At 41.2% G+C, this 23,921-nt stretch overlaps 1 protein-coding gene across 1 annotated transcript; it reads left to right on the top strand.

The window, feature by feature from the left end:
- Positions 1-16,141: 16,141 nt before the first annotated feature.
- Positions 16,142-19,111, top strand: TTC30B (tetratricopeptide repeat domain 30B). Its single transcript, XM_045480302.1, has one exon. The coding sequence runs from the start codon at positions 16,260-16,262 to the stop codon at positions 18,255-18,257; it is 1,998 nt and encodes a 665-aa protein (XP_045336258.1). The 5' UTR covers positions 16,142-16,259; the 3' UTR covers positions 18,258-19,111.
- Positions 19,112-23,921: the final 4,810 nt, after the last annotated feature.

The raw sequence follows: 23,921 nt of genomic DNA, 5'->3' as shown, positions 1-23,921 counted from the left end.
AAGTCAGAAATCATGATGCAAATAATGACTTCTCTCTCTGGAGTGAGGAATTCATTAGTATTAGACGTAAAGTCCTGCTGGGGCCCTGAAGCACTTGCTTTCACAGCCAACCTTACAGGCCACACAGTATTCCATTCCATGAATTTGAGAGTTGAAGCCCGTGTCTGTTTAATGACATTACTGATAAGTGAACTGTATTTTTTGGAGATGCTTATCTTTTCTCTTTGCTGCCAAACTGTGTCAAATCCAACTGACCTGCAAGCCAATAGCATTTGGATGTTTTCTTCATGAAAGATGTTATAGATGCCACTAGTACCATTTCTAGGCCAATCCTTTTCTTCTCTCTGCCTGCTTAACCTTTAGAGCATGCTCCCAGGTTCCTCTCTGATCTTCCCATCATCCTTGGGTGCTACCGCAAGGCATGTGCCTGACAGAAGCCATCTTCCCAGAAACCTTATTCAAAGGCTTCAGTGTAATTAGAGGCTCTCTCCTTGCAGATCCAACCTTAGCTTATCTCTCAATCCTCATTGGCAGCCACCAAACTCCTTGAACAAGTCATGCTCTACCTTATTTCTGGGCCTTTGCAAAGACTGGTCACTTGGGAAGAAATACCCATATGTTAAGGTCAGCAAGGGCTGTCATAACCAAATACCATAGACTGGGCAGCTTAAACAGACATTTATATCTCACAGTTCTGGAGGCTGGAAGTTCATGATCAGGGTGCCAGCATGGTCAAGTTCTGATAAGGACTCTTTTCTTGGCTTGCAGATGGCTGCCTTCTCACTATGTCCTTACAAGGTGTAGAGAAATCGCTTTCTCCTCCTCTTATAAGGAAACTAATCCCACCCGGAGGGCCCTCCCCTCATTACCTCATCCAACTCTACCTCCCAAAGGCTCTGTCTCCAAATACCTTCACGTTGGGTCTTAGGGCTTCAACTTATGAGTGTTGCAGGGACACAAACATTCAGTTCCTAACACCATTCTACTATCAAATAGGCTTTGCTTCAGGACTTCACTTAAATGCTACCTCTGCTGGGAGTATTTCCCAAAATGCCCAAGGCTATGTTCTCGTACATCATCCTGTGTTTATCGTGGTACTTCTCACACTGTAATGCAACTGTTGGTATACCTATAGGTCTTCTGCCAGGCTGAACTCCTTGAGGGCAGAAACTGAGTATTATTCACTGATGGATCCCTACTACTCAACATAACAACATGCATACAGTAAGCATTTTAACACCTGTTGCCTGACTGCATTAGTCAGGATCATACTAGTTGTTTCAAACAACAATAAAATGTAGGACAAAGAAGTGTATTCCTCGTACATATAACAGTTCAGTGCAGTTGTTTGGCAAGAAGCATTCCATGGGGTGATTCAGGAACTCAGGCTCCTTCCACCTGTGGCTCCACCAACCCCTAACTAAGGCTTTAGAGTGCTATTCTAGTCAGCAGATGGGAAAGAAAGGATGGAAACAACATACCTCTTGCCTAATCACTTCTGCCTGGAAGTGACATGCTTCTCTTCCAATCACATCCCATTGGTAACAAGTGGCTCCAGCCATATACAAGAGGGGAGAGGGCAAGGGGAGCAGACTGATAAATATGGTCTCTGATGGGCAGTTGCTTCCAAACAATCACTCCTTATTACGGAATGAATGAATAAATGAACAAACAAATGAATGACATCAAAGACACAGTACAATGGAAAGAACACATGAATGTTGGGACCAAGAGGCAATATATTAAATCATCCAACAACCTGATTTTATAGGAGAAGCAAGAGATTCAGAGGAAATGACTGGCCCCAAACTGTTTAGTGGAAGACCTGGGGTTTGAATTCAGGTAACCTTGGTTCTTGCCCTAGTTTATTGAATGGAAAAGCCACCCTCCCCCACCCCCCACCTCTCTGAACTTCAGCTTTGTCATCTGTAAAATAGTATTGTGCTAAATGCTTCCTAAGATCCAGTCCAGAAAAGGGGCCACAACAAAGATCTTGAAGGTTTGTTCTGAGAATGGTATAGTTCAGGTCCCTGGGATCACACTTGACAGCCAAGAAATAAAAATGTGATCTATTGATTGGTTGTTTGACTGAACATCCTCTGTTGATCAGAAATAATCCTTCAATGAAATGAACTACATTGTGAAGGTATTTAGAACAGGGTGACAGAACACTATCCTCATACCTTTATTCATCCATAATTAGCCTGGATTTGCACCTGAGGTCAGTTGAGCATGGCCTGAAGGTCTGTGCCACTCCTCAGGCAGACCTTAGACCATCACACAGTGAGAATGAGAGTGAGACTGTTTCTCAGTTATTTGAGATGAGAATTTGACATCTGATGGTATTCTGATTCTTAACAGCAATCGTGTTCTTTCTTTGTAAACATTTCTAACCATGCATTTCATGCTATTCAGATGTGCTCTAAATCTCAAATTTTAAAACAACTGGGTAGAAAAGATAAAAGAGGACTGAAAAGCATGCTAACTTCATTAGGAGCCTATTTTAGGAAATAAAAATAATAAACTTGAATGACAGTTTTCAAAATGAAGTTCAAATGGGGATAAACTCAACTAATCATTTCTGAGAAGTTACTGTGAAACTTCAAATGTTTCTTAGCCCCAAGACTTTCTTTTAGCTATAATGACTTCCTAGACTCTCATTTAGCTAAATGACTTAGGCTTAAATTCTCAAAGTGCAAATCAGTAAGAAAGTGTCCTAGAACTCTTACAAGTTTTTATTTTCGTTTAGACCATTACATTGCCTCCGGGAAAAATAAAAGGCATCCCCAAAGTTCTGAAACTTTGTATTCCCATGCATATGACTCAATAAACATGATCACAGCCTCCTTTATACCTCCCAAACTCCAGGTCCTCTCACTGTGAAATCCTGTTCTGACTTATATGCCTTACCTCCTGTCTTATTACCCTCCATAAATCCCTTGGGAAGAATATCCCCTTCCTGAGGGTGGCAAAAGGGTAGCATAGAAATGATGCTGCTTTGAGGGTTACCGGCAAAGCACTTCCTAGGCTCAACTTCACGAGGGAGGCCTCCCCACCCTCCTCCAGCCCCACCACTGCCATTTCACACAATGTACCTTCCACCCCAAATCTGGAGCACTGATCTATAAAGAAGAAAGGGAAAAGAAAGCTGTCTAAAGAGTCTTAATTCTTCTTCATGGAATAAAGCAACATGTTACTGTGGCTTTTGACCTCCAGGGGTTGGATTAGATGATTTTCCACATGGTTTATTGTGAAGGGTTTTATTGCACATTCACCTCACAGATCCCCCCAACAATTTAATTGCCATAAAAATAGCTAACATATGTGGCAGGTTTTAAAAATGTCCGCCCGCCAAATGGATTTGCTTTCCGTGCAGCCACCCAGCGCTGGCAGCTTTTCCTCCACACACCTCACTAAGGTTCTAAGCAACAGGGTTAGAGTCACCCTGAGGAGCTGTAATGAATGTGGCTCTCAAAAGAGAGGAGACAGACTCCCTGGTCCTATGACCCTCAGAGACATGTCTTGGTTGTCATTTGTCTTTTTCTATGCTGGTGGGAGTTTTGTTTGCTTGTGTTTCTTCTTTGGGAGGTGACTTTTTAAAGAACATCCTGGGAAGGTGCGTAGGGGGATGGGCTAAATAGGTGATGGGTATTAAGGAGGGCACTTGTTGGGATGAGCACTGGGTATTGTATGTAAGTGATGAATCACTGGGTTCTACTCTGGAAACCAATACTATACTGTATGTTAACTAACTTGAATTTAAATAAATAAATTGAAAAAAAAAAGAATATTCTCTGTGGAACATCAAAAGTTTGTATAGTCCTTGATTCCATGAACATAGAATAATCTAAAAGGGCCCATGGTCACTGTCTTAGTGGGCTAGTCCATCATATTCTCCCAAGTGTTTTCATTTGTATGCCAGCAACATTACTAACCTATCTGTTAAAAACATAGAGAAAGAGGGGCGCCTGGGTGGCGCAGTCGGTTAAGCGTCCGACTTCAGCCAGGTCACGATCTCGCGGTCCGGGAGTTCGAGCCCCGCGTCGGGCTCTGGGCTGATGGCTCAGAGCCTGGAGCCTGTTTCCGATTCTGTGTCTCCCTCTCTCTCTGCCCCTCCCCCATTCATGCCCTGTCTCTCTCTGTCCCAAAAATAAAATAAACGTTGAAAAAAAAAATTAAAAAAAAAAAAAACATAGAGAAAGAAATCTATCATAATCTACTAAAAGTAATGCAATCATTTTCTTAGTAGGAAGTCACATCCCATTAGCTAGTAACAACAATACTAAAAAAAAAAACATGGATGCGGGGCGGCTGGGTGGCTCAGTCAGTTGAGCATCCGACTCTTGATTTCAGCTCAGGTCATGATCTCAAGGTTCCTGAGATCCATGCTGCCAGCACAAAGCCTGCTTGGGATTGTCTCTCTCCCTCTCCCTCTGCCTCTCCACCGCTCATGTGCATGTGTGCATGTGCTTGAGTGTGCTCTCTCACAAAATAAATAAATAAACTTAAAAAAAAAAACAAAACCATGGATGCACTTCTCTTTACATAACAGATGCTACTTCTTAGAGTAAGGCTGCCTTCTGAGAATTCCTTCTAGTTAATTAATGTTCCTCTACAGACCCAATAACCAGGTATGATTTCTCCCTTGACCTGTCTTGTCACTTGCCATAGTGTCTCCTAGTTATTACTGGGCAATCCAAAAGGCATCTTCATAGAAGTCCTAGAACAAGCCTGTTAACAGCAGTTCCCCATCCTTCTTCAGTCATGGTACCCCCTTCAGCTGCCTATGACCCAGGCTGAAGAGGACACTGCCCATCAGAGGAATGCCATTGTATGTCCCTGGGTGCCAGCAAGATTTCTTAAGCTCCAGGTATGAGAAGAAAGTTGGGGAAGATCAAGCAAGCCCTCCTCCTGTCCTGTCCCCTCAGACCTTCACCTTATCACCTGTTTCAGGCCCAGTGAAGTCTCTCTTGGGCAACTCCATCAGCTTCTGATCTCAAAATTAACCCAAAGGACCACAGAGGATCTTTCCTTTCTTTATCCTCCTGGCCCAACAGACATTTTTTTTTAATCCCCTCCTCTTTCCCCTTTAGTAACAGCATCAGAGAGAGGAATATTGTTTTAGGAGCCAGTAGCAGAATTCATCTGGTGGAGACTTATTTTTTTTACACCAAAACATCTGGATAAGCCACTTTGGCTGTAGCAGATGGGCTACAGAAGATGGTCCATAGGAGATGAGCTGAATGAGACAAGAAGGTTTATAAAGTGAGAAGTTTTGAGTTTCTAGGAGCAGTGCTGGAAGAAGATGGGGCCTGAGAAAGGGGAGAAATTAGGAGAAATGAGAAGAGGTAATGTGAAGAGATGACCCAGGAAGAGAGCAGGGAGTCTGTGACTCAAGAGAAGCCAAAGTGAGTGAGAAACCCCCAGTGCAGAATATGACAGATGGACTTTTTAGAATAGGAATAGCTAATCTTTTCAATATAAAGTTGTTTATTCTGTCATGGACACCAGTCTTATATTAAAAGGAGCTGAATTAAATCCATTCAATGAAACAAGCAGTAGGTTTAAAAATAATGAAGATCATTACTAATTAATGAAGACCATTTTAATTAGCTCAATATATCAAAACATGTCATATATATAGGCACCCAAATAAACTGAAATTCTTTTTTATACACAGCTATACATTGTACCTGGGGTAAGAAATAGGGTTTAACTGCTTCTCTTTAACACAATCATTCTCACATACATCGTCTTAGCCAATGTTACTCCTACTCAGTACCTAGTGGGAATGGTACGGGGGAGAGGGGAAAGAAAATGAGTGTCTTCCATATTTGTATAGCTATTAGATCTAAAGAGAGGATATGCAATGAAAAGCAATAATTGAAAAAGTCAGTGGAAGTGAAAAATCTGAGGATGAAACATTGGGGGTGGGTTAGTCAGTTGAAATCCAGAATGCCCAGTTAAATTTGAACTTCAAATAAACAGGTGACTTTTCAATATATATCCCAAATATACTTCTCCTTATACTAGATGTCTTCCAGTTTTATTTGCAAAAGCTGGCAAACCTAGAGTAGGGGGATGCTGAATATGTTAGCAGGAAAAACCATTTTAAATGGCACAGAAGAGTATGATTTGGGTACAGTGAACATCTGGGTTAAATAATATTGTATAGTTTCAAAGGTACTGAATTTAGAATCAGGTTCAAAGCCCTTTAACTATGAAACACATAATCTGAATATATCCTTGCAACATCAACACCAGCTATGAGACCATCAAGGAGGTCCTAACATGACTGTCTTAACTGATATGTCTAAAAAACAGCTATTTTATCTTTCAAGGGAATTGCTACTTAGACCCTTAAGCTTAAAGAAAAACCAATTCCTAGAGAGGCAAGTCAATAGCCTCTCCTTTGACTTCCTACCTTTAGGATCAACAGAATGAAATGCAGCCTGGGGACCCTACCTACCAAAGACTGCAATTCTCAACTAGCTTAGTCACCAAATAACCAAGTTGGAGGCCCTCTCCCCACTCTCCTACTACCTAGCCTTATCAGGCAACAATCATCACACTATTAAAATGTACAAATTTTGTTTTAAAAAAGATCTAAGCCATCCACAGAGGCAAAGTGAAACAATAGGAAATATTTCCCAATTAAAAAAAGGTTATTACAAAGGTGCTTAATAAAATACAAGGTAAATGCACTTAAATTCATAGCTTAAAGTGAAATGTGGGGAACCTATTTCATTTTTATTAAAGCTGGATTTATTGCTTTGGTTTATTGGTTTATGTTCCCAGAATTTAATTTAGTCTCTAGATGATTTGCCCAAAGGTAAAGCAGATGGGTCAGCTGGGCGTTAGACTATACTAGCCAAGGGGTTGTGATATAGGTACTACCTCTGGCCCACGCCAGCCACTCCCAAACAAAACGCATTCCAAAAAATCTTTCCAACTCACTCCCAACTTCATCAGGATGAGCTTTTTAAAAACATACCTGTGCTTTTTACCTTTGCATTGGAACCCTACCTTTCTCTCTCTCATATTTGCAAACTTAAATCCTACCCATCCTTGAAGGCTCCTTGATGGCATCACCCCACTTCCCTAGCCTGTCAGCCCTCAGTGGGGGCTGCACTACTCTAAGGGGGCATTTTGAATATCTGTGGGGATGTTTTTCTGGTGTCGTCATGGCCTAGCATTTATATGTATATTAAACTACATACTGTTTTATAGAAATAATTTTCCTTTTATGTCTTCTTCATATTACAGCAGGAACATTATGTTGGTAGTGTTGATTTAAAAATTAGACATATAAGAAAAAAGTAAAGGACCAAGAGTAGCCATGACACTTCACTTCTGAAAATGGAAAGTACAGAAGGGGTATTTACCCAGCCATATTTGGATTTATGATGGAACTGTAGACAATGATGCATCAGTCCAAAACTTGATAAACTAACAATGGAATAGAATAGAGAGCCCCAAAATGGGCCTGTATACATATGGAACTTTGTATACTACAGAGAAGGCATGTCAAATTGAGGTAAACGGAGAGAGTGTTCAATAAATGGAGCTGAGACCAAAAGGTTTCCATTTGGAAAAAAATCCGAGTCTCTACCTCACATAATGTACAAAAATCAATTCCAGATGCATTAAAATTTTAAATAAAGAAACAAAACTTTAAAAAATATATATGAATAGGGGCAGTTATGTGTCTGACTTTGGCTCAGGTCATGATCTCACAGTTCATGGGTTTGAGCCCTGCATTAGTCTCTGCGCTGACAGTGTGGAACCTGCTTTGGATTCTCTCTCCCTCACTCTCTGCCCCTACCGTACTTGTGCTTTTTCTCTCTCTTTCAAAATAAATAAACTTAAAAAAAAAATACACGTGAATATAATGTAGCCATGAAATAAAGAAGTTTTAAAAAGAAGTCATAAAAAGCATTGACTATAAAAGATTAATAAATCTGACTACATTAAACTTAAGTACTATATCTTTAAAAAAATTTTTTTTTATGTTTAGTTTTGAGAGAGAGAGACAGAGTGTGAGCAGGGGAGGAGAAGAGAGAGAAAGACACACACACAGAATGCAGAGCAGGCTCCAGGCTCTGAGCTGTTAGCACAGTGCCTGATGGGGGGCTCAAACTCACTGACTGTGAGATTATGATTTAAACTGAAGTCAGACGCTTAACCGACTGAGCCACCCAGTCACCCCTAAGTACTTTATCTTAAAGAAAGTGAAAAGTTACAAACTGGGAGAAGAGGCTTGCAACTCATATAACTGATAAAGGATTACTATCATAGGTATACAAAGAACTCCTAAAAATCATAAGAAAAACTAATAAGCTAATTTAAAAAATGAGCAAAATGTAAGACTGGGCTTTCCACAAGAGAAACTATAAATGGCCAATAAATATGAATTCTGACAATATGAAGTATTAGAAATAATGTGGATTTCTAGAATCTCTTATATGCTGTTGTGGGAATATAAATAAGACCAACTATTGTAGAAAACAGTTTGGCTTATATACTAACATTAAATATCCAAATACTCTAACAACACAATTCCACTTCTAGGCATATATACAGAAGACGTCTTGGACACGTACACCAAGGAGTATGCATCAAAATGTCACAGCAGCACTTTTCAAAACAGCAAATATTGAGAAACAACCCAAATGCCCATCAACAGGACAGTAAATGAGTAAGCCATGGAATGTTCACATAATGGCATACAACAATGTAGTTGAAACCAGTGAACCACAGTGACACGTGCAACAATATGGATGAATCTTAGAATTATAACATTACAAAAGAGATACATGTGAATCTTTTTCATAAAGCTAAAATAAAAATGTGCTCAAGAAACTCATATAGATTCAATGAAACTGTATAAAAATGGAAGCAAGACAACACCCAACATGGGATTCAGGTTTTGGCTAATCAGGATGAGAGACAGGAGGATGGTTTGGAAAACCTCTCCAGAGTCAGATGTAGATTATGGTAAAGGTCCTACCTTTTATTTTGAGTGGTGGCATCACTGGTGGTTTTTACTTAATTAAAAATAGCTAAATAAGCAGAAGACTACAAGAGGACCATGCATGGACCAATAATGGAGATTGTGTGGGTGATCAAGGATTATGACTGATCAGTTCATGAACCTAAGGTTTTTTTTTCCTTAAAAGAAGAAAAAACACGGGGTGCTTGGGTGGCTCAGTCGAGTGTCCGACTCTTAATTCCAACTCGGAACATGATCTCATAGTTCCTGAGATTGAGCCCCGCATTGGGCTCTGTGCTGACAGCATGGAGATTGCTCGGGATTCTCTCTCTCCTTCTCTCTCTACATGCCCCCCCTTGACCCTCCCACGCATGTGCTTTCTCTCTCTCTCTCACTCAAAATAAATAAAAATTAAAAAAATAAAAAGAAGAAAAAAGGGAAGGAAAGAAGGAAGAGAAATTATGTGCATAGGATGCTATATATTGTATATAAATTTCATTTCAAAACAAAAAAGAGGGCCTTGGAAAATATTTGCTATAAAAGGGAGAAGCAAAGTACCTAATACAGTTATAAACCACCGCCCTAGCCAAATGCTGGTTTGTTTTTACTATAAACTCTGAACCTCTATGTCATGTTTTACCACTCATGAGGCACTGCACATATTGTCTGGGTTGTAAATTTTTAATGTACTTATAGTATCTCCCCTAGACTATAAGTTTCTTGAAGGTTCTGGATTCTCCACAATGCACAGCGCCTTGGGTAAAGTAAACACTCACTAATTTGATGAATGAACAAATTGTACTATTAAATCTGATGCTTTAATTTCTTAGAGAAGCAGGTTTAGTGAAGAACAACAGATAATAGCTCCTCCACTTTCTGGAGTTTATCAGGCACTCTTAGGAATACAGCATCTGAAATGTCAGGAGAATGTCCACTCCTGGATGCAAACGTTCAACTTAATAGTTTTGACCTATAGTTATTTAAGCTTAAGATACTCTAATAAGAATCCCAAGGAATCTCAATATCTCCATTTATGTAACAAAAACTGTTAAAATGTATTAAGTGCCTACTATGAGCCAGATGCTTTGTATTATCTTGAACAAAGAAATTATTTTGGTCCCTGTATTGCCAATAAGGGAACTGCAACTTAGTGAGGTTAAGAATCTTTTCCATGGCTATATTGTTGACCATGGAAGGACAGGTATTTGACTTCAGATGGTTTTATGCTGAACTAGTAGCCTCTTTAAACTGTGTTATGCCACCTGGGGACCTATTTATGTCTTCATTCAGTTTTTTATTTCTTTGTTGCTGTTTTTGTTGCTGTTGTTGTTTTTAAGGGTACTTTACAGATAAAAGGCAAGGTCTGCAGGGTTCCATTTGCTGAGGCTAGAGAAGAATAAAATCATTTCTATAGTCACAGAAAAGTCAAAGAACCCCTCTATGCACAGAAGTCCAGAGGTAAGAAAAGCATTTGATGTGCTTATAAAACAAAATAATGTTATTAAATTATTCAGTAGGAGAAGGTGATTAAATCAATTGAAGTTCTACATCATTCTCAACTTCTACTACCACATGTAGCAACCATCCCTTTCAAAACCATTTGGAGTCTCAGTCCCAAGACATTCCCCTACATTCAGGCAGCAAGAATCATTAAAATGAATGACAACACTTACACACCTGAGACAGAAACTCTGACTGAGGAAGCAAAGCCCGTGGGAATTCTGTTTTGCACAAGGAGATCCCCAGAGTAAAACCCTTAATAAAGAAGGGAGATAAAGTGCCTTGAAATCTTTGTAAGGGCCCTAGGAAGAGATGAAGGGAAGTCATTTAGGAGACTTGTTGCAGACCTGGAAGAGAGATGGTGGTGGCAGAAAGCAGGGCAACAGTAATGGAATTTGGAGAGAAATATACAGAGTTAATATATTTCAAAGGCAGACTGTCAGATGTGTACTTATTGGATATGGGGAGTTTGGGAGCAGGAGGCTTGAAGGAGAGGCTGCGTTTCTGAGTTGGGTCTCCTAGTCCATCAGCACAGGCCCTAGGAGTACATTCCACAACTTTCTGCAGAGAAAGCCTTAAAAAAGAGTACTGTACTTTTGAACTTTTGAGACAATTGGATGGCTGGTTGTCAAAACCATCATGGATGGCTCCTGGTAGAAAAACAGTTTGGAGGCGTTGCAAGTCAGAAAATGTGTTCTGAGGCTGATAACAACTTTAAGAATATCATCCTTTGAGGGGCACCTGGGTGGCTCAGTTGGTTAAGCGTCCAACTTCAGCTCAGGTCATAATCTCACGGTTCGTGGGTTCGAGCCCCGCGCCGGGCTCTGTGCTGACAGCTAGCTCAGAGCCTGGAGCCTGTCTTTGGATTCTGTGTCTCCCTCTCTCTCTCTGTCCCTCCCATGCTTCCTCTCTTTCTCTCTCTCTCAAAAATAAATAAAACATTAAAAAAAATTGAAAAAAAAAAAAGAATATCCTCCTCTGACCATTGACTTCACAGACCTTTCCCATTCAGTTTAAATGCTCAAATGAAGTGATGTGGGCACGAGCCCCAGCAGTGCATTCCACATCACACTCCAGCTGTGGGGAATACATTTTTCAATGGCAGTACCACAACTGTGTCTACTCCACTAATTCCTTTTTATAAACCGTGTTATTGCGTTCTGCCTAATAAATTAGTTTGGATAATAACACCATAAACCTCAAAATAGAAACTATTTGATGAAAAGAAAGATATATGAAGAAGAAAACATATTAATTACTATATAAAATATTAATAGAGCTGGAGCTACCAGAGAAAAAAGATTAAGTCTCATTGAGGTTAAATTTCTCACCATCTGAGCATGTATGTTCCCCAGTGTGGATTCAGCATACAATCTTTTCCAAACGTCTTAAAAGATTGAACAGATGCCCCTAAAGGTCAGTGAACTACATTGCAAATTTGGCAGTAATTTATTCTTTTCTTCCCTATTTACAGATAAGAGGTGAGAGGTGGTAGAAAGAGGGTCAGTTCTATCATCATCAATAGACACAGAGGAACAAAAAAATCAAGCTGGACTCTAGAGGAAGCAAGGAATCTGAGCCTCTCAATCTGGCCATCCTGCAGAAAATGGCCTGGAATGGACGGGAAACAGAAATAATAACTTGGCAAATGGTTTTGCAGACGGTTTTCCTTCATTAAGGAAAATGTTTAATCAGAGCTAAGGTTGAAACACTTATAAATAAAGTGTTTACTAAGAGGAAGTGGCTATTTTTACAGGATAAATAAGAAACAATCATTTCCAATTAGCTTTACAAGAGAATGCCAATAGAGATGGGATCTGATCACCTCTTGTTTTGGCAGGGAGAAACACAAGCATATGAAGAACCAAACATCATGCTTTTAGCTCCTACACATTTTGCCTGAATGGAATTCTTCTATATGGTGAACATGCTGCCCTTTATGTAGCAAAATCCACCCTGAGTCAAAGCCTAAATCCTTTCAATAAGGCACTAAATCATTTCATTGCAACCACCAAATGCTTTCTTATTGCTAGGAATGGTACGATACACTTACTTTTTGATACATGCTCCAATTTTTCAAGATTTTGTTGGAAACAAAACGGTCCTTTATGACATTTTATAATATTCCACCCCATTTGTTGCTTTCCAGAATTTCTCTCATTAATTAAAGGGCCTTCTTTCACTGCGGCCCCTCCCCCCAAACTAATCTATTCCCCAACTGCCCATCATAGACTAAATAAAAGTCAGTCTATCACAGCAGCAGTGATGGTCATGCCAATTTCACAGTGTGATTTGTGCATTCATTTCATTTTGAAAATGACCCTGCCCTCCATCTGTCTAAGCCGAGTGTCCTGCTTTTTTCAAGCCAGGCCTCAGGAACAGCAGCACATGAAATAAGGGGGAAAACATAGGATGGCATCCCTCTTGCCCCCACTAGCTGCCACACTCACAGATAGATACTGACACAAAGAGGGGACCGCAACTGATGCCTGAAGGGATCAGAGAAATTTGGGGAAGACAGTTCTTCAGTTTTTCATACATTTCCAAGAAACCATTTGAAGGTGAATGCTTTCATGATACAACTCTGAAACAGACTAAAGAGATAAAAGGCAATTTCCAATTTCCATGTTCTGTCATTTTACCTTGATTTAATAGCAAATTACCAAAGGTAACAGCTTAATACATAAGAATTTAAACTACATTAGGATTTTTAAATATTGAGTCTTGTGGATGTTAATTTTTTTTCCCAAGAGGTGTCAATCAGGCAGTCATAAAAGAGAAGGCACCCTATTTCCTGATTACTCAGGCACACTAGCTAGCATCCCTCAAATCATGTACCTCCTTTAGCTGAAGACCAGAAAAGACTGCAGCCAGAGATTGTGTTGGAAGAAGTCTTTGAGTAGGGTTATACTGGTCTTCCTCAGCTGCTTTCTCTGGAAATCTTGAGTGGCCCAGAGTCCCCCTCAATTCCTCTGAAATGGGTGGAGTTTGTCCTTTTGTCAGTACTCATGCAGTAGAAGGCTCCTCATCCAGTCCCATCTAGAAGAACACAAGTTTGACAAACTTCTCAGCAAGGGAGAATAATGTATAAATAGATGAAATCAGTTTCTTGATAGTATAGCATCCAGATGCCTTATTGAAATCTCTTTTTAGCTATAATAGGTGACTAGAAACTATGCTGCCATCCACCAATCACTTCTTAACATCTACTTACAGATGCATCTCAGGCCAGGAAGTTCACACTTTACTGCTCTAACCAAGGTGGCTTGTTTTTTGGGTTTTTTTTAAAATGTTTATTTATTTTTGAGAGAGAGAGAGAGTGTGTGTGTGTAAGTGGGGGGAGGGGCAGAGAGAGAGGGAGACACAGAATCTGAAGCAGGCTCCAGGCTCTGAGCTGTCAGCACAGAGCCTGATGTGGGGCTAGAAATCACAGACCATGACATCATGACTTGAGCCGAAGTCGGACGCTTAACCAACTGAGCCATTCAGGAACCCCAAGGTGGTTGTTCTAATGGGAAAATAACAACCAAAAAACCAACATACTAGTATTCCCTTAAAACTAAGCCCTTAAAGGGGAACCTGGGTGGCTCAGTTAGTTGGGTGTCCAACTTTGGCTCAGGTCATGATCTCACAGTCCGTGAGTATGAGCCTTGCATCAGGCTCTCGGCTGACAGCTCAGAGCCCAGAGCCTGCTTCAGATTCTGTGTCTCCTTCTCTCTCTGCCCCTCCTCCTACTCACACTCTGTCCCTCTCTCTCAAAAATAAAATAAAAACATTAACAAAATTAAAAAAAGAAAAACTAAGACCTTAGCTAATAAACATATATTGAATTAATTCAACAGTCACTCTTTCCTAATAACTTAGCTTTTGGATATCATGGTCCAGTTGTTTCTTTTCTCTATCTACTAAGCAGAATACAGGGTGCTTATTAAGCTTAGAAAAAATATATGTAAATAGTCTAATAGAGTGCTCTATAATATGGTTGATATTGGCACCAAAATTTATTTATAGAGAAGACTTACGGGCTGCAACACTATTGAGGCAATAAGAGATTTGCATTGAATTCTTGAATTATATAGCAAAGACACGCTTTTACCTGGACTATGTTTATCTTGGATTGTACCAAGGCCAATGGAAATCTGAAAGACTGTGGAAGGCTATGAAAGAAAACCCCCTTACCTTAGGCCACCAGCAGAGGCACTGCCTATTATATTCATAAGTTAGAGCTAATTTTATTATCTTAAGAACTGCCACTACCTGAATGGGATAAGCCAGTTTTGTCTTCTGCTATCTTGTCTACTTTTCTAATTCTTGACTGATAAAATTGTGTTCATCCCCCACAAATTTTACAGTCTCCACATCAATCTAAATTATGGGTATGTTTTTTATTAGTAATCCATTATAACTTTATAGAATAACTAAGTCCCTAGTGTTCCACTGTTCTATGAGGGGCACCATTAAATTCAAAAGGATTTATACAAAATAGCTCTGAGGCTGTAACACAGAATCTAGAGCATCTATTCCAAATAAAGACAAAGTAACAAAAGGAAATTCAGAATTTGTGTGGTGTGTGTGTGTGCAGTAGCAAATTTCCAGAGATCTTCAAACTAAGAATCTGAGGGGCAAAAATTAAAGTGTACGAAATTTTCTTTTTCTTTTTACTAAAAGAAAATCCAATTTTTATCAGTTCAGTGATATCCCAAACATCATTAAAGCCTGACAAGTACAGGCTGGATGGATCTCTCTCTCTCTCTCTCTCTCTCTCTCTCTCTCTCTCTCGCCCCCCTCTATCACACATACACAAGCACACACAAACTAAGTGGGTTTGGAGAGTTAGAAGAGAATACTTTTGGTCGTGCTTTTATTCCCACTCCACCTTGGAAAAGACTAGGTCATGGATTTTTCCATTGTCTCCATCTGGTAGTGAAATTTGGAGTAAGGCAAGGTGTAGGGCCAGGTTTAAACGCTAATATGTGCTTAATAATGTTTGTCGTCGTGTAAAAGGGGGAGTAGCGTAAGAGGGAGACACTTGGAACTAAAGGCAATCCTCCCCAGTACCAGATAAGATCCACAGCACTCTTTCCTTCTGTGAACCTCTGGAAATAACAAAATAAGGACTCCTGGTCGCTGCACTATTTTGTTCTTATTACGTCCTCAATGAGGCCTGAAAACTGAACCTTCTCTATTTGGAGAATGCCAAGTTGACATTCCGCCTTTTCAGTTCCCGTTTCTTTCACTAAAACAACGTGCAACGAAACTACTGATATACACCACATAGTCTATAAAGGATCAAAAACGCAAGGGACTTCAGCCCTTAAACCTTCCTCTCCGCGCCAGAGACCTAAGTGACAGAACAGGGAGCCAGTAATCCTGCTGTCTGTAGAGAGAAAAGGTCCCTGAACTTTCACCTTCTGACGACCGCAGGTCCTTCCGGCAGAGACTACGCCTCCCAGCATGCAGCGCGGCAGCGTCCTGGGCAGCTGCGCGATTGGCCGGTGCATGCCGGGAAGTGGAGTTTCGGTCACTGAAAACCGGGGGAATTTCCTCTTTGCTAACGCCGCTCACACTCTGGAGTCTTCGGGGACGAGTCCATATATGAGACCCTCACATTAGTGATTCCTTTCCAACCCTAGTCTGGTCTTCCCCCAGCAAAGTAACTTTGGGAGCACGCAAACCAACAAATATAAACCCGGAATAATCTTTGTGTCTTCCGTTTCCGGTGGGCTTGTTGCCATGGTAACCAGCACGCACCACCAGCTTGGTGGTTATGGCCGGGCTGAGCGGCGCGCAGATCCCCGATGGGGAGTTCACTGCCGTCGTGTACCGGCTCATCCGGGATTCGCGCTACGCCGAGGCCGTGCAGCTGCTGGGCGGCGAGCTCCAGCGGAGCCCGAGGAGCCGCGCCGGCCTGTCGCTGCTGGGCTACTGCTACTACCGCCTGCAGGAGTTCACGCTGGCGGCCGAGTGCTATGAGCAGCTGGGCCAGCTGCACCCGGAACTGGAGCAGTACCGCCTGTACCAGGCCCAGGCCCTGTACAAGGCCTGCCTTTATCCAGAGGCCACCCGGGTCGCCTTCCTCCTCCTGGACAACCCCGCCTACCACAACCGCGTCCTCCGTCTGCAAGCCGCGATCAAGTACAGCGAGGGCGACCTGCCCGGGGCCAAGAGCCTGGTGGAGCAGCTACTGGGCGGGGAAGGGGGAGAGGACAGTGGGGGCGAGAACGAGCCCGATGGTCAGGTCAACCTGGGGTGTTTGCTCTACAAGGAGGGACAGTATGAGGCCGCGTGTTCCAAGTTCTTTGCGGCCCTCCAGGCTTCGGGCTACCGGCCTGACCTTTCCTACAACCTGGCTTTGGCCTATTACAGTAGCCGGCACTATGCCCCGGCCCTGAAGCACATCGCCGACATTATTGAGCGTGGCATCCGCCAGCACCCGGAGCTAGGTGTGGGCATGACCACTGAGGGCATCGATGTTCGAAGTGTTGGCAACACCTTAGTCCTTCACCAGACTGCCCTGGTGGAAGCCTTCAACCTCAAAGCAGCCATAGAATACCAACTGAGAAACTATGAGGCGGCCCAGGAAGCCCTCACTGACATGCCACCTAGGGCAGAAGAAGAGTTAGACCCCGTGACCCTGCACAACCAGGCGCTAATGAACATGGATGCCAGGCCTACAGAAGGGTTTGAAAAACTACAGTTTTTGCTCCAACAGAACCCTTTTCCCCCGGAGACCTTTGGCAACCTGCTGCTGCTCTACTGTAAGTATGAGTATTTCGACCTGGCAGCAGATGTCCTGGCCGAGAATGCCCATTTGACTTACAAGTTCCTCACACCCTATCTCTATGACTTCTTGGATGCCTTGATCACCTGCCAGACAGCCCCTGAAGAGGCTTTCATTAAGCTTGATGGGCTAGCAGGGATGCTGACTGAACAGCTCCGGAGACTCACCAAACAAGTACAGGAAGCAAGACACCATAGAGACGACGAAGCTGTCAAAAAGGCAGTGAATGACTATGATGACACTCTGGAGAAGTATATTCCTGTGTTGATGGCCCAGGCCAAAATCTACTGGAACCTTGAGAATTATCCAATGGTGGAAAAGATCTTCCGCAAATCTGTGGAATTCTGTAATGACCATGACGTGTGGAAGTTGAACGTGGCTCATGTCCTGTTCATGCAGGAAAACAAATACAAAGAAGCTATAGGTTTCTATGAACCCATAGTCAAGAAGCATTATGACCACATCCTGAATGTCAGTGCTGTTGTGCTGGCTAACCTGTGTGTTTCATATATTATGACCAGTCAGAATGAAGAAGCTGAGGAGTTGATGAGGAAGATTGAAAAGGAGGAAGAGCAGCTGTCCTATGATGACCCCGATAAGAAAATCTACCACCTCTGCATTGTGAATTTGGTGATAGGCACACTTTATTGTGCCAAAGGAAATTATGACTTTGGTATTTCTCGGGTGATCAAAAGCCTGGAGCCTTATCATAAGAAACTGGGAACTGATACCTGGTATTATGCTAAAAGATGCTTCCTGTCCTTATTAGAAAACATGTCAAAACACACGATCGTGCTTCGTGACAGTGTTATTCAAGAATGTGTCCAGTTTCTAGAACAATGTGAACTTTATGGCAGGAACATACCTGCCGTGATTGAACAACCTCTGGAAGAAGAAAGAATGCATACTGGAAAGAATACAGTCACATATGAATCCAGACAGCTAAAAGCTTTGATTTATGAGATTATAGGGTGGAATATATAGAGATGCCTGATAATGTCTTTTATCATAATAGCTTTATATATCTATATTTGGTATTATTTTATCTATATTTAGCCATTGGCAGGGCACCTGGGTGGCTCAGTCGGTTAAGTGTCCGGCTTCAGCTCAGGTCATGATCTCGAGGTTCCAGAGTTCAAGCCCTGCATTGGGCTCTGTGCTGACAGCTTGGAGCCTGGAGCCTGCTTTGGATTCTGTGTCTCCCTCTCTCTCTGCCCCTCCCCTGCTCATGCTCTGTTTCTCTCTCAAAAATAAAAAACAGTAATAAAAAAAATAAATATATGTAGCCATTGGCATTTTTACATTTGTCATATGTTAAACTTTGTACATTTGCAAATCATAAACCTTATTTTTAAAATCTTCACAAATACTGAAAATTTGAAACCTAGAAAGATACGAAAAATTCAAAGCTGAATTGGGACTCTCTGTTTATTAGAATTTGTAGTGCCTATGTTCCCTCTCCTTTGTTATCATTTGTGCTTGGTTGTATTTGGAGAGTCCCTTGCACACGGATTACAATTTACAGGGACTTGGCACTATCAAGTCCAGAACAGAGTAGTTAACATATAGGATTTCTAGGCATTTAAGAGGTTTAGAGATTGTGCTCTATTCTCACTATTTATTTGGAATGCACACATTTTGCAGAGAGTGTAAGATGTTTTAGCAGGGTTTTTCTACATAGAGGTAACACTTAATGTAACCCCAAATTCCTTAGGTGGTAAATGTTTGGGTTCCTTGTTTTATTTTTTTAAAATGCAAGATTCAGTGGGCAGTCTTGTGCCCTTAACAAAATTATGGTGCTATGGTATAAAGACAATAAACAATTGTTTAAGAAACAACTTTATGTAGTTTTCTTTTGTTCCATTTGTTAATAATTTGTACATATGAACAAGATGTACTGTTACTATTTTTCGTAACCATGCTCTCATTTATCTCCAAATAGCAACTAATAGCAGAGGTAACCTGAGAACTTAGTTCTTAATTCCTACTTTTGTGTTTGCCACTTAGGATAGGTTAATGCTGGAGTTATTTCTGTGTTGTCACCACTCTGTTATGGAAAAATCTACCTTATTCCCATGACACCACCAAACTTCTACCTCTATTACAGATGAAAAGTTCTGAAACCTTCTCTGGTAGATTCAGAATGCTGGTTTCACACCTGCAACATTCCCAATTAGAACTCCGCTCATTCTGCTTAGGCATTTTATTTTCTGAACTATATAAAAACTATTTGCTCACCTACCCCCTTTCTCTCCATAAATGTAACTGTGAACCCCAACTTGACATGGCTTAGAAAAAAACAAAAGTTTTAGGTTGAAGTATATGAAATTGCTGATCTTGAAAGTTACCGACCTACAAAACTAGCAATTTCTTATGGTTCAATCTAATAGCTTTCTACTGATAGTGAACCCCTCCCATAATGAGATGATGATTTTTTCCTTCAAGGAGAAATCACTTAGGCATGTAGGTTCCCAGACAAGTTATGCTCAACATAAATCCTCTAGCATGAACTCCTGGGTGCTCAAATTCTGTCATATCAGAAAATCTGACTTATCATGAAGTCCAATGGTTTTGAATTTCTAAGCATTTTTAGTCTTTATTATGTACACTGATACCATTCACTATTTACTATTTACTGCTATTTACTATTGACGTTTGATCCCATGTTTGGAGGACAGTGTTTAATGACCTCTTCAGTGTATCCCATAGCACAGTTCTATCTCTGGGAAATGGTCTTTGTTTAACAACTTTTGTACTGAAAGTGTTGCTACTTCTTTGTGCAGTAGTAGCTCTATGCCCCTCTCAATCTCCATCACTCCTAGGATTTGGAAAGTAACTGAAATCTCATTTTCAACAGCCATGTTAAAATTCTGATTTTTTTTTTGCACATTTCCTCTATTTTCTTTTTCTTAAAAAAATGCATAAAGTGTAAGTAATGTTAACCACCCAAAAGCAAATGTTTTCCAGATTCCCTTTTGCAAATAGCCTGGCCTTTATTCAGCCACATTTTATTTACCCAGGTGCTATGTGTTTGTGGTTTGCATGTATGTGTAATTTTGCTCTCCAGAACATAAAAAGCTTTTCAGAACTGTTTTTTAACCCCTTGCCGCTGGGCAGCTGGGATTTCCTGGTTAGCAATGAATCAGGAAATCCTGACTGCTCCTAACACTGAGTACAGGGATAAAGGTCAATCAAGGCATTTGTCCCCTTCCTTACCCATGCTCTCTGGAGAGGCACCCCCTCAGATTGACAGACTGACTGTTGCCTAGCAACAGCAAAGACTCCTGAACCACACCTACGAAGCTGCCTAGCCTTCTGAGTCCTTGAGGAGACTGAAGGGTGAGGACATTCCTAACTCTCCAGAAACTTATTGTCCTTTATTTTTAGGATATATTTCTTTTAAACTCACCTTCGGAAGTACTTAGCTCTGCTTTTTGATACGATGATACTAACAGACTCTATATTTTGCCGTTTAACCAAAGGCTTTCATCCCTAAAGTTCTGATGAAAAGCTTTTTTCTATGCTCCTAGAACATTATGTGTTCAGTGCTAAGGCACTGTTCTTGACAAAAAAAAAAAGATTTCTGTGTATTTCTAAAGCTTTTACTTTTTCATTCTATCTGCATGGCGTCTTTTATTTTTATTTAATGTTTATTTTTTAGAGAGAGAGAGAGAGAGAGCACACACAAGTGGGGGAGGGGCGGAAAGAGACACAGAATCTGAAGCAGGCTCCAGGCTCTGAGCTGTCAGCACAGAGCCCGACGCAGGGCTCAAACCCATGAACCACGGGATCATGACCTGAGCTAAAGTGGGACGCTTAACCAACTGAGCCATCCAGGCACCCCTGCATGGTGTATTTCAAAGGGATCAAATATTAAATCTAGTATCTCGTGATCTTAGTCAAACCCCCATCTTCACACATGTCCAGAATATAAGCATGTGTTTGTAAACAAGTAGTTATTTCCATTTTCTCAGACATGAGTAACAATTTGATCTTCCCAGGACGACGAGCAGAGACTCCTGTGATCAGTAACAAGACTGTCAAAGGATTCCTATTCCTCCAGCCAGCCCTTCTTTGAATTTGGCCTCAGCTGTGGCACAAACGTTCACCCTAACTCCATCTGTGAGGTCAGGTGTACAGTGGCCATCCCTGATCCATTCATAAGGAGCAGACAACTGGGAACTGGGAGTGTGGGGACTGAAGGAGTGGGGTCATTGGGCAATGAAATCCTAGATGATACTCCCTTCTTGCAGGGTGAAATAGGAATATATAGGTATGGCCTCTCAGACCTCAGAAGAGCACCTCAGATGGAATCCATGTAGAACTGCCAGTGATAGGCGTGGCCCAAGATTATAACAATTTGTTTGTTTGTGTATGTAGGGCTATGGGGGTGTGGGGTGATGCCCAAATAAATCAGCTTACTAGGAAATGTGAGATAAGAAAAGGTAAATGGCTTGGAGGGGAAGCTTTAAAGGAATAACTTTCTGAAAGTGAAATCTTTCATTTCAGGTGAACACCAGCATTTTTGAATGTAAGTTTTTGTCTTAGGTTCCCTCGTCCTTTTCTTAATGGCTATGGGTGATCTGGAAACATGTGGGAGACTGTGGTTTCGTGATGGTATTCTCTGACACACGGAGTAGCTTCCTAGAAATGGTGTGACTTACAGCTATCTACCATTCCCTAACTGCCTTTAGCTTTTGTTGACCTACCACTGGGACTAAAGTGACATCTGGGCTTTTTTGTATTCACTTATTGGGCTGTACCCATAGTATTAGTCAAACAGCACATTTTGTGACATGACCTCCTGTCTAGGGTTAAATGCTCAGCACAGTGTCTAGCTAATAAAGAATGAATTAAAAAGATTATTAATGCAATAGTCATTTTAGGGTAGTATTCAGCAAAAATATCTAAACTTAATCAGAATCACTGAGACCAAATTAGAAGGAACCTTAGAGATTTTCATTATAAAAAAGAAATCAGGTCCAAAAGAGAAAAATGGAGTACACCCAAAATTCTAGAACTCTTTCCATTGTGTTCTTAGACTTTAGAACTCCATCTTCTCTTATTTTACAGCTTCATTGTGACAAAATTTGTTTTTAAGAAGTACCTTCCCAGGTGTAATACGGACGCAGTGAGATACCAAAGATGCGACAGAATTGTGTAAGAATGAATTAAAGAGCTTGTCCATCAGCCAACACTAGACCCAATCAACAAGTCACATCAGAAAATGGGTTTATGATTACTATTGCAAAGAAAGAGACATATCCCTGAGGCCAAACACAGGCAAAAGTAAATGTGATTGGCAGTAAGACCTCATTTGCTTTCCCGATAGGGTAAGAAGCTGGACCAGCAAGCTTTATCAAAGGATTTCACTCTGGCAGCTGACAGTGTTAAGTGAAACTGCATGTTTAATGTTATCTTTTTTTTCAACGTTTATTTATTTTTGGGACAGAGAGAGACAGAGCATGAACGGGGGAGGGGCAGAGAGAGAGGGAGACACAGAATCGGAAACAGGCTCCAGGCTCCGAGCCATCAGCCCAGAGCCCGACGCGGGGCTCGAGCTCACGGACCGCGAGATCGTGACCTGGCTGAAGTCGGACGCTTAACCGACTGCGCCACCCAGGCGCCCCATGTTATCTTAATAGTTGATTCATCATTGAGAAAAAAGGGCTTATCTGTGGACAAAATGTAAACATGTAAGTAAGGTAGACAACAGCATGTCAAGTGGAAGAGCAGCTGCCTGAGCCCTGAATGCTCTCTCACGGACGTGTTGTTGGGCAGGCCCTTGTGTACCATAGCTATCTGCCATTACTGGCAAGGGAATCCAGACATAACATGTCTCACTTCCATGGACCTAAAACTGGATGGGACAAAAAATATTCTGGAGAAGAGTCAAGATTCTAAAGTTTTGAAAATCTGGAAATAAATCCAGTAAGACACAAATTTTAGTAAGGATATAGGTAAGGGGGCTTTGAAAAATCAGCTTCCAGGGAGGTGTGGCCAAAATGGCATATGCAGAAAAGACAAGCTTTGTGAAATTCAAGTTCAGTGTGAGGTGATAGTGCAATGTGTCCATCAAAAATGCGTTTATTAGTGACAGAAAAAGGGAATCATTGGCTCTACTCTGGCACATTCAGGCCTAGATACCTCACTTTAAGGACATCAAAGAGGCACATACAAAGAGCGATTGGGATGGTGAAGGATCTAGAACTCATAGGAGCAAAGGTTGGAAATGTGGGGGAACATGAGCTGCCTTTAAACACTGGAAGAGCTGCCTTTCATTAGAGCAACTGGACAGTAACTTATGACTACAGAAGACAAAAGTTACATCAATGGATAGAGGAGACAGATTTCAATCAAATAAACAAAAACCTCAACACCTCTTTAATACCTTAAAACCTCTTAAGATTTCAAGTTGGAAAAGGCTTCCCAAATAAGCAATACACTCCCATTTGGTCACAACAAATGTTCAGGAAGACTAGTTATCTGTGGCCTGGGGGATAGGAGAAAGTAGTCAATTATGTTTGGGAAAAGATAAGATGAGATGATTTCTAAGGGTTTTTCAGTCCAAGTTTATATGAGCCAGGAAGAAAATTTCTTTAATTAATTACTGTAAGAGCCAAAATCTTAGTGACACAAGTGATTATT

The sequence above is a fragment of the Leopardus geoffroyi genome, chromosome C1 (assembly GCF_018350155.1).
Source record: "Leopardus geoffroyi isolate Oge1 chromosome C1, O.geoffroyi_Oge1_pat1.0, whole genome shotgun sequence".
Taxonomy (NCBI): Eukaryota; Metazoa; Chordata; class Mammalia; order Carnivora; family Felidae; genus Leopardus; species Leopardus geoffroyi.
The sequence above is the reverse complement of the archived record's forward strand: the minus strand, read 5'-3'. Positions and strand labels throughout refer to the sequence as shown.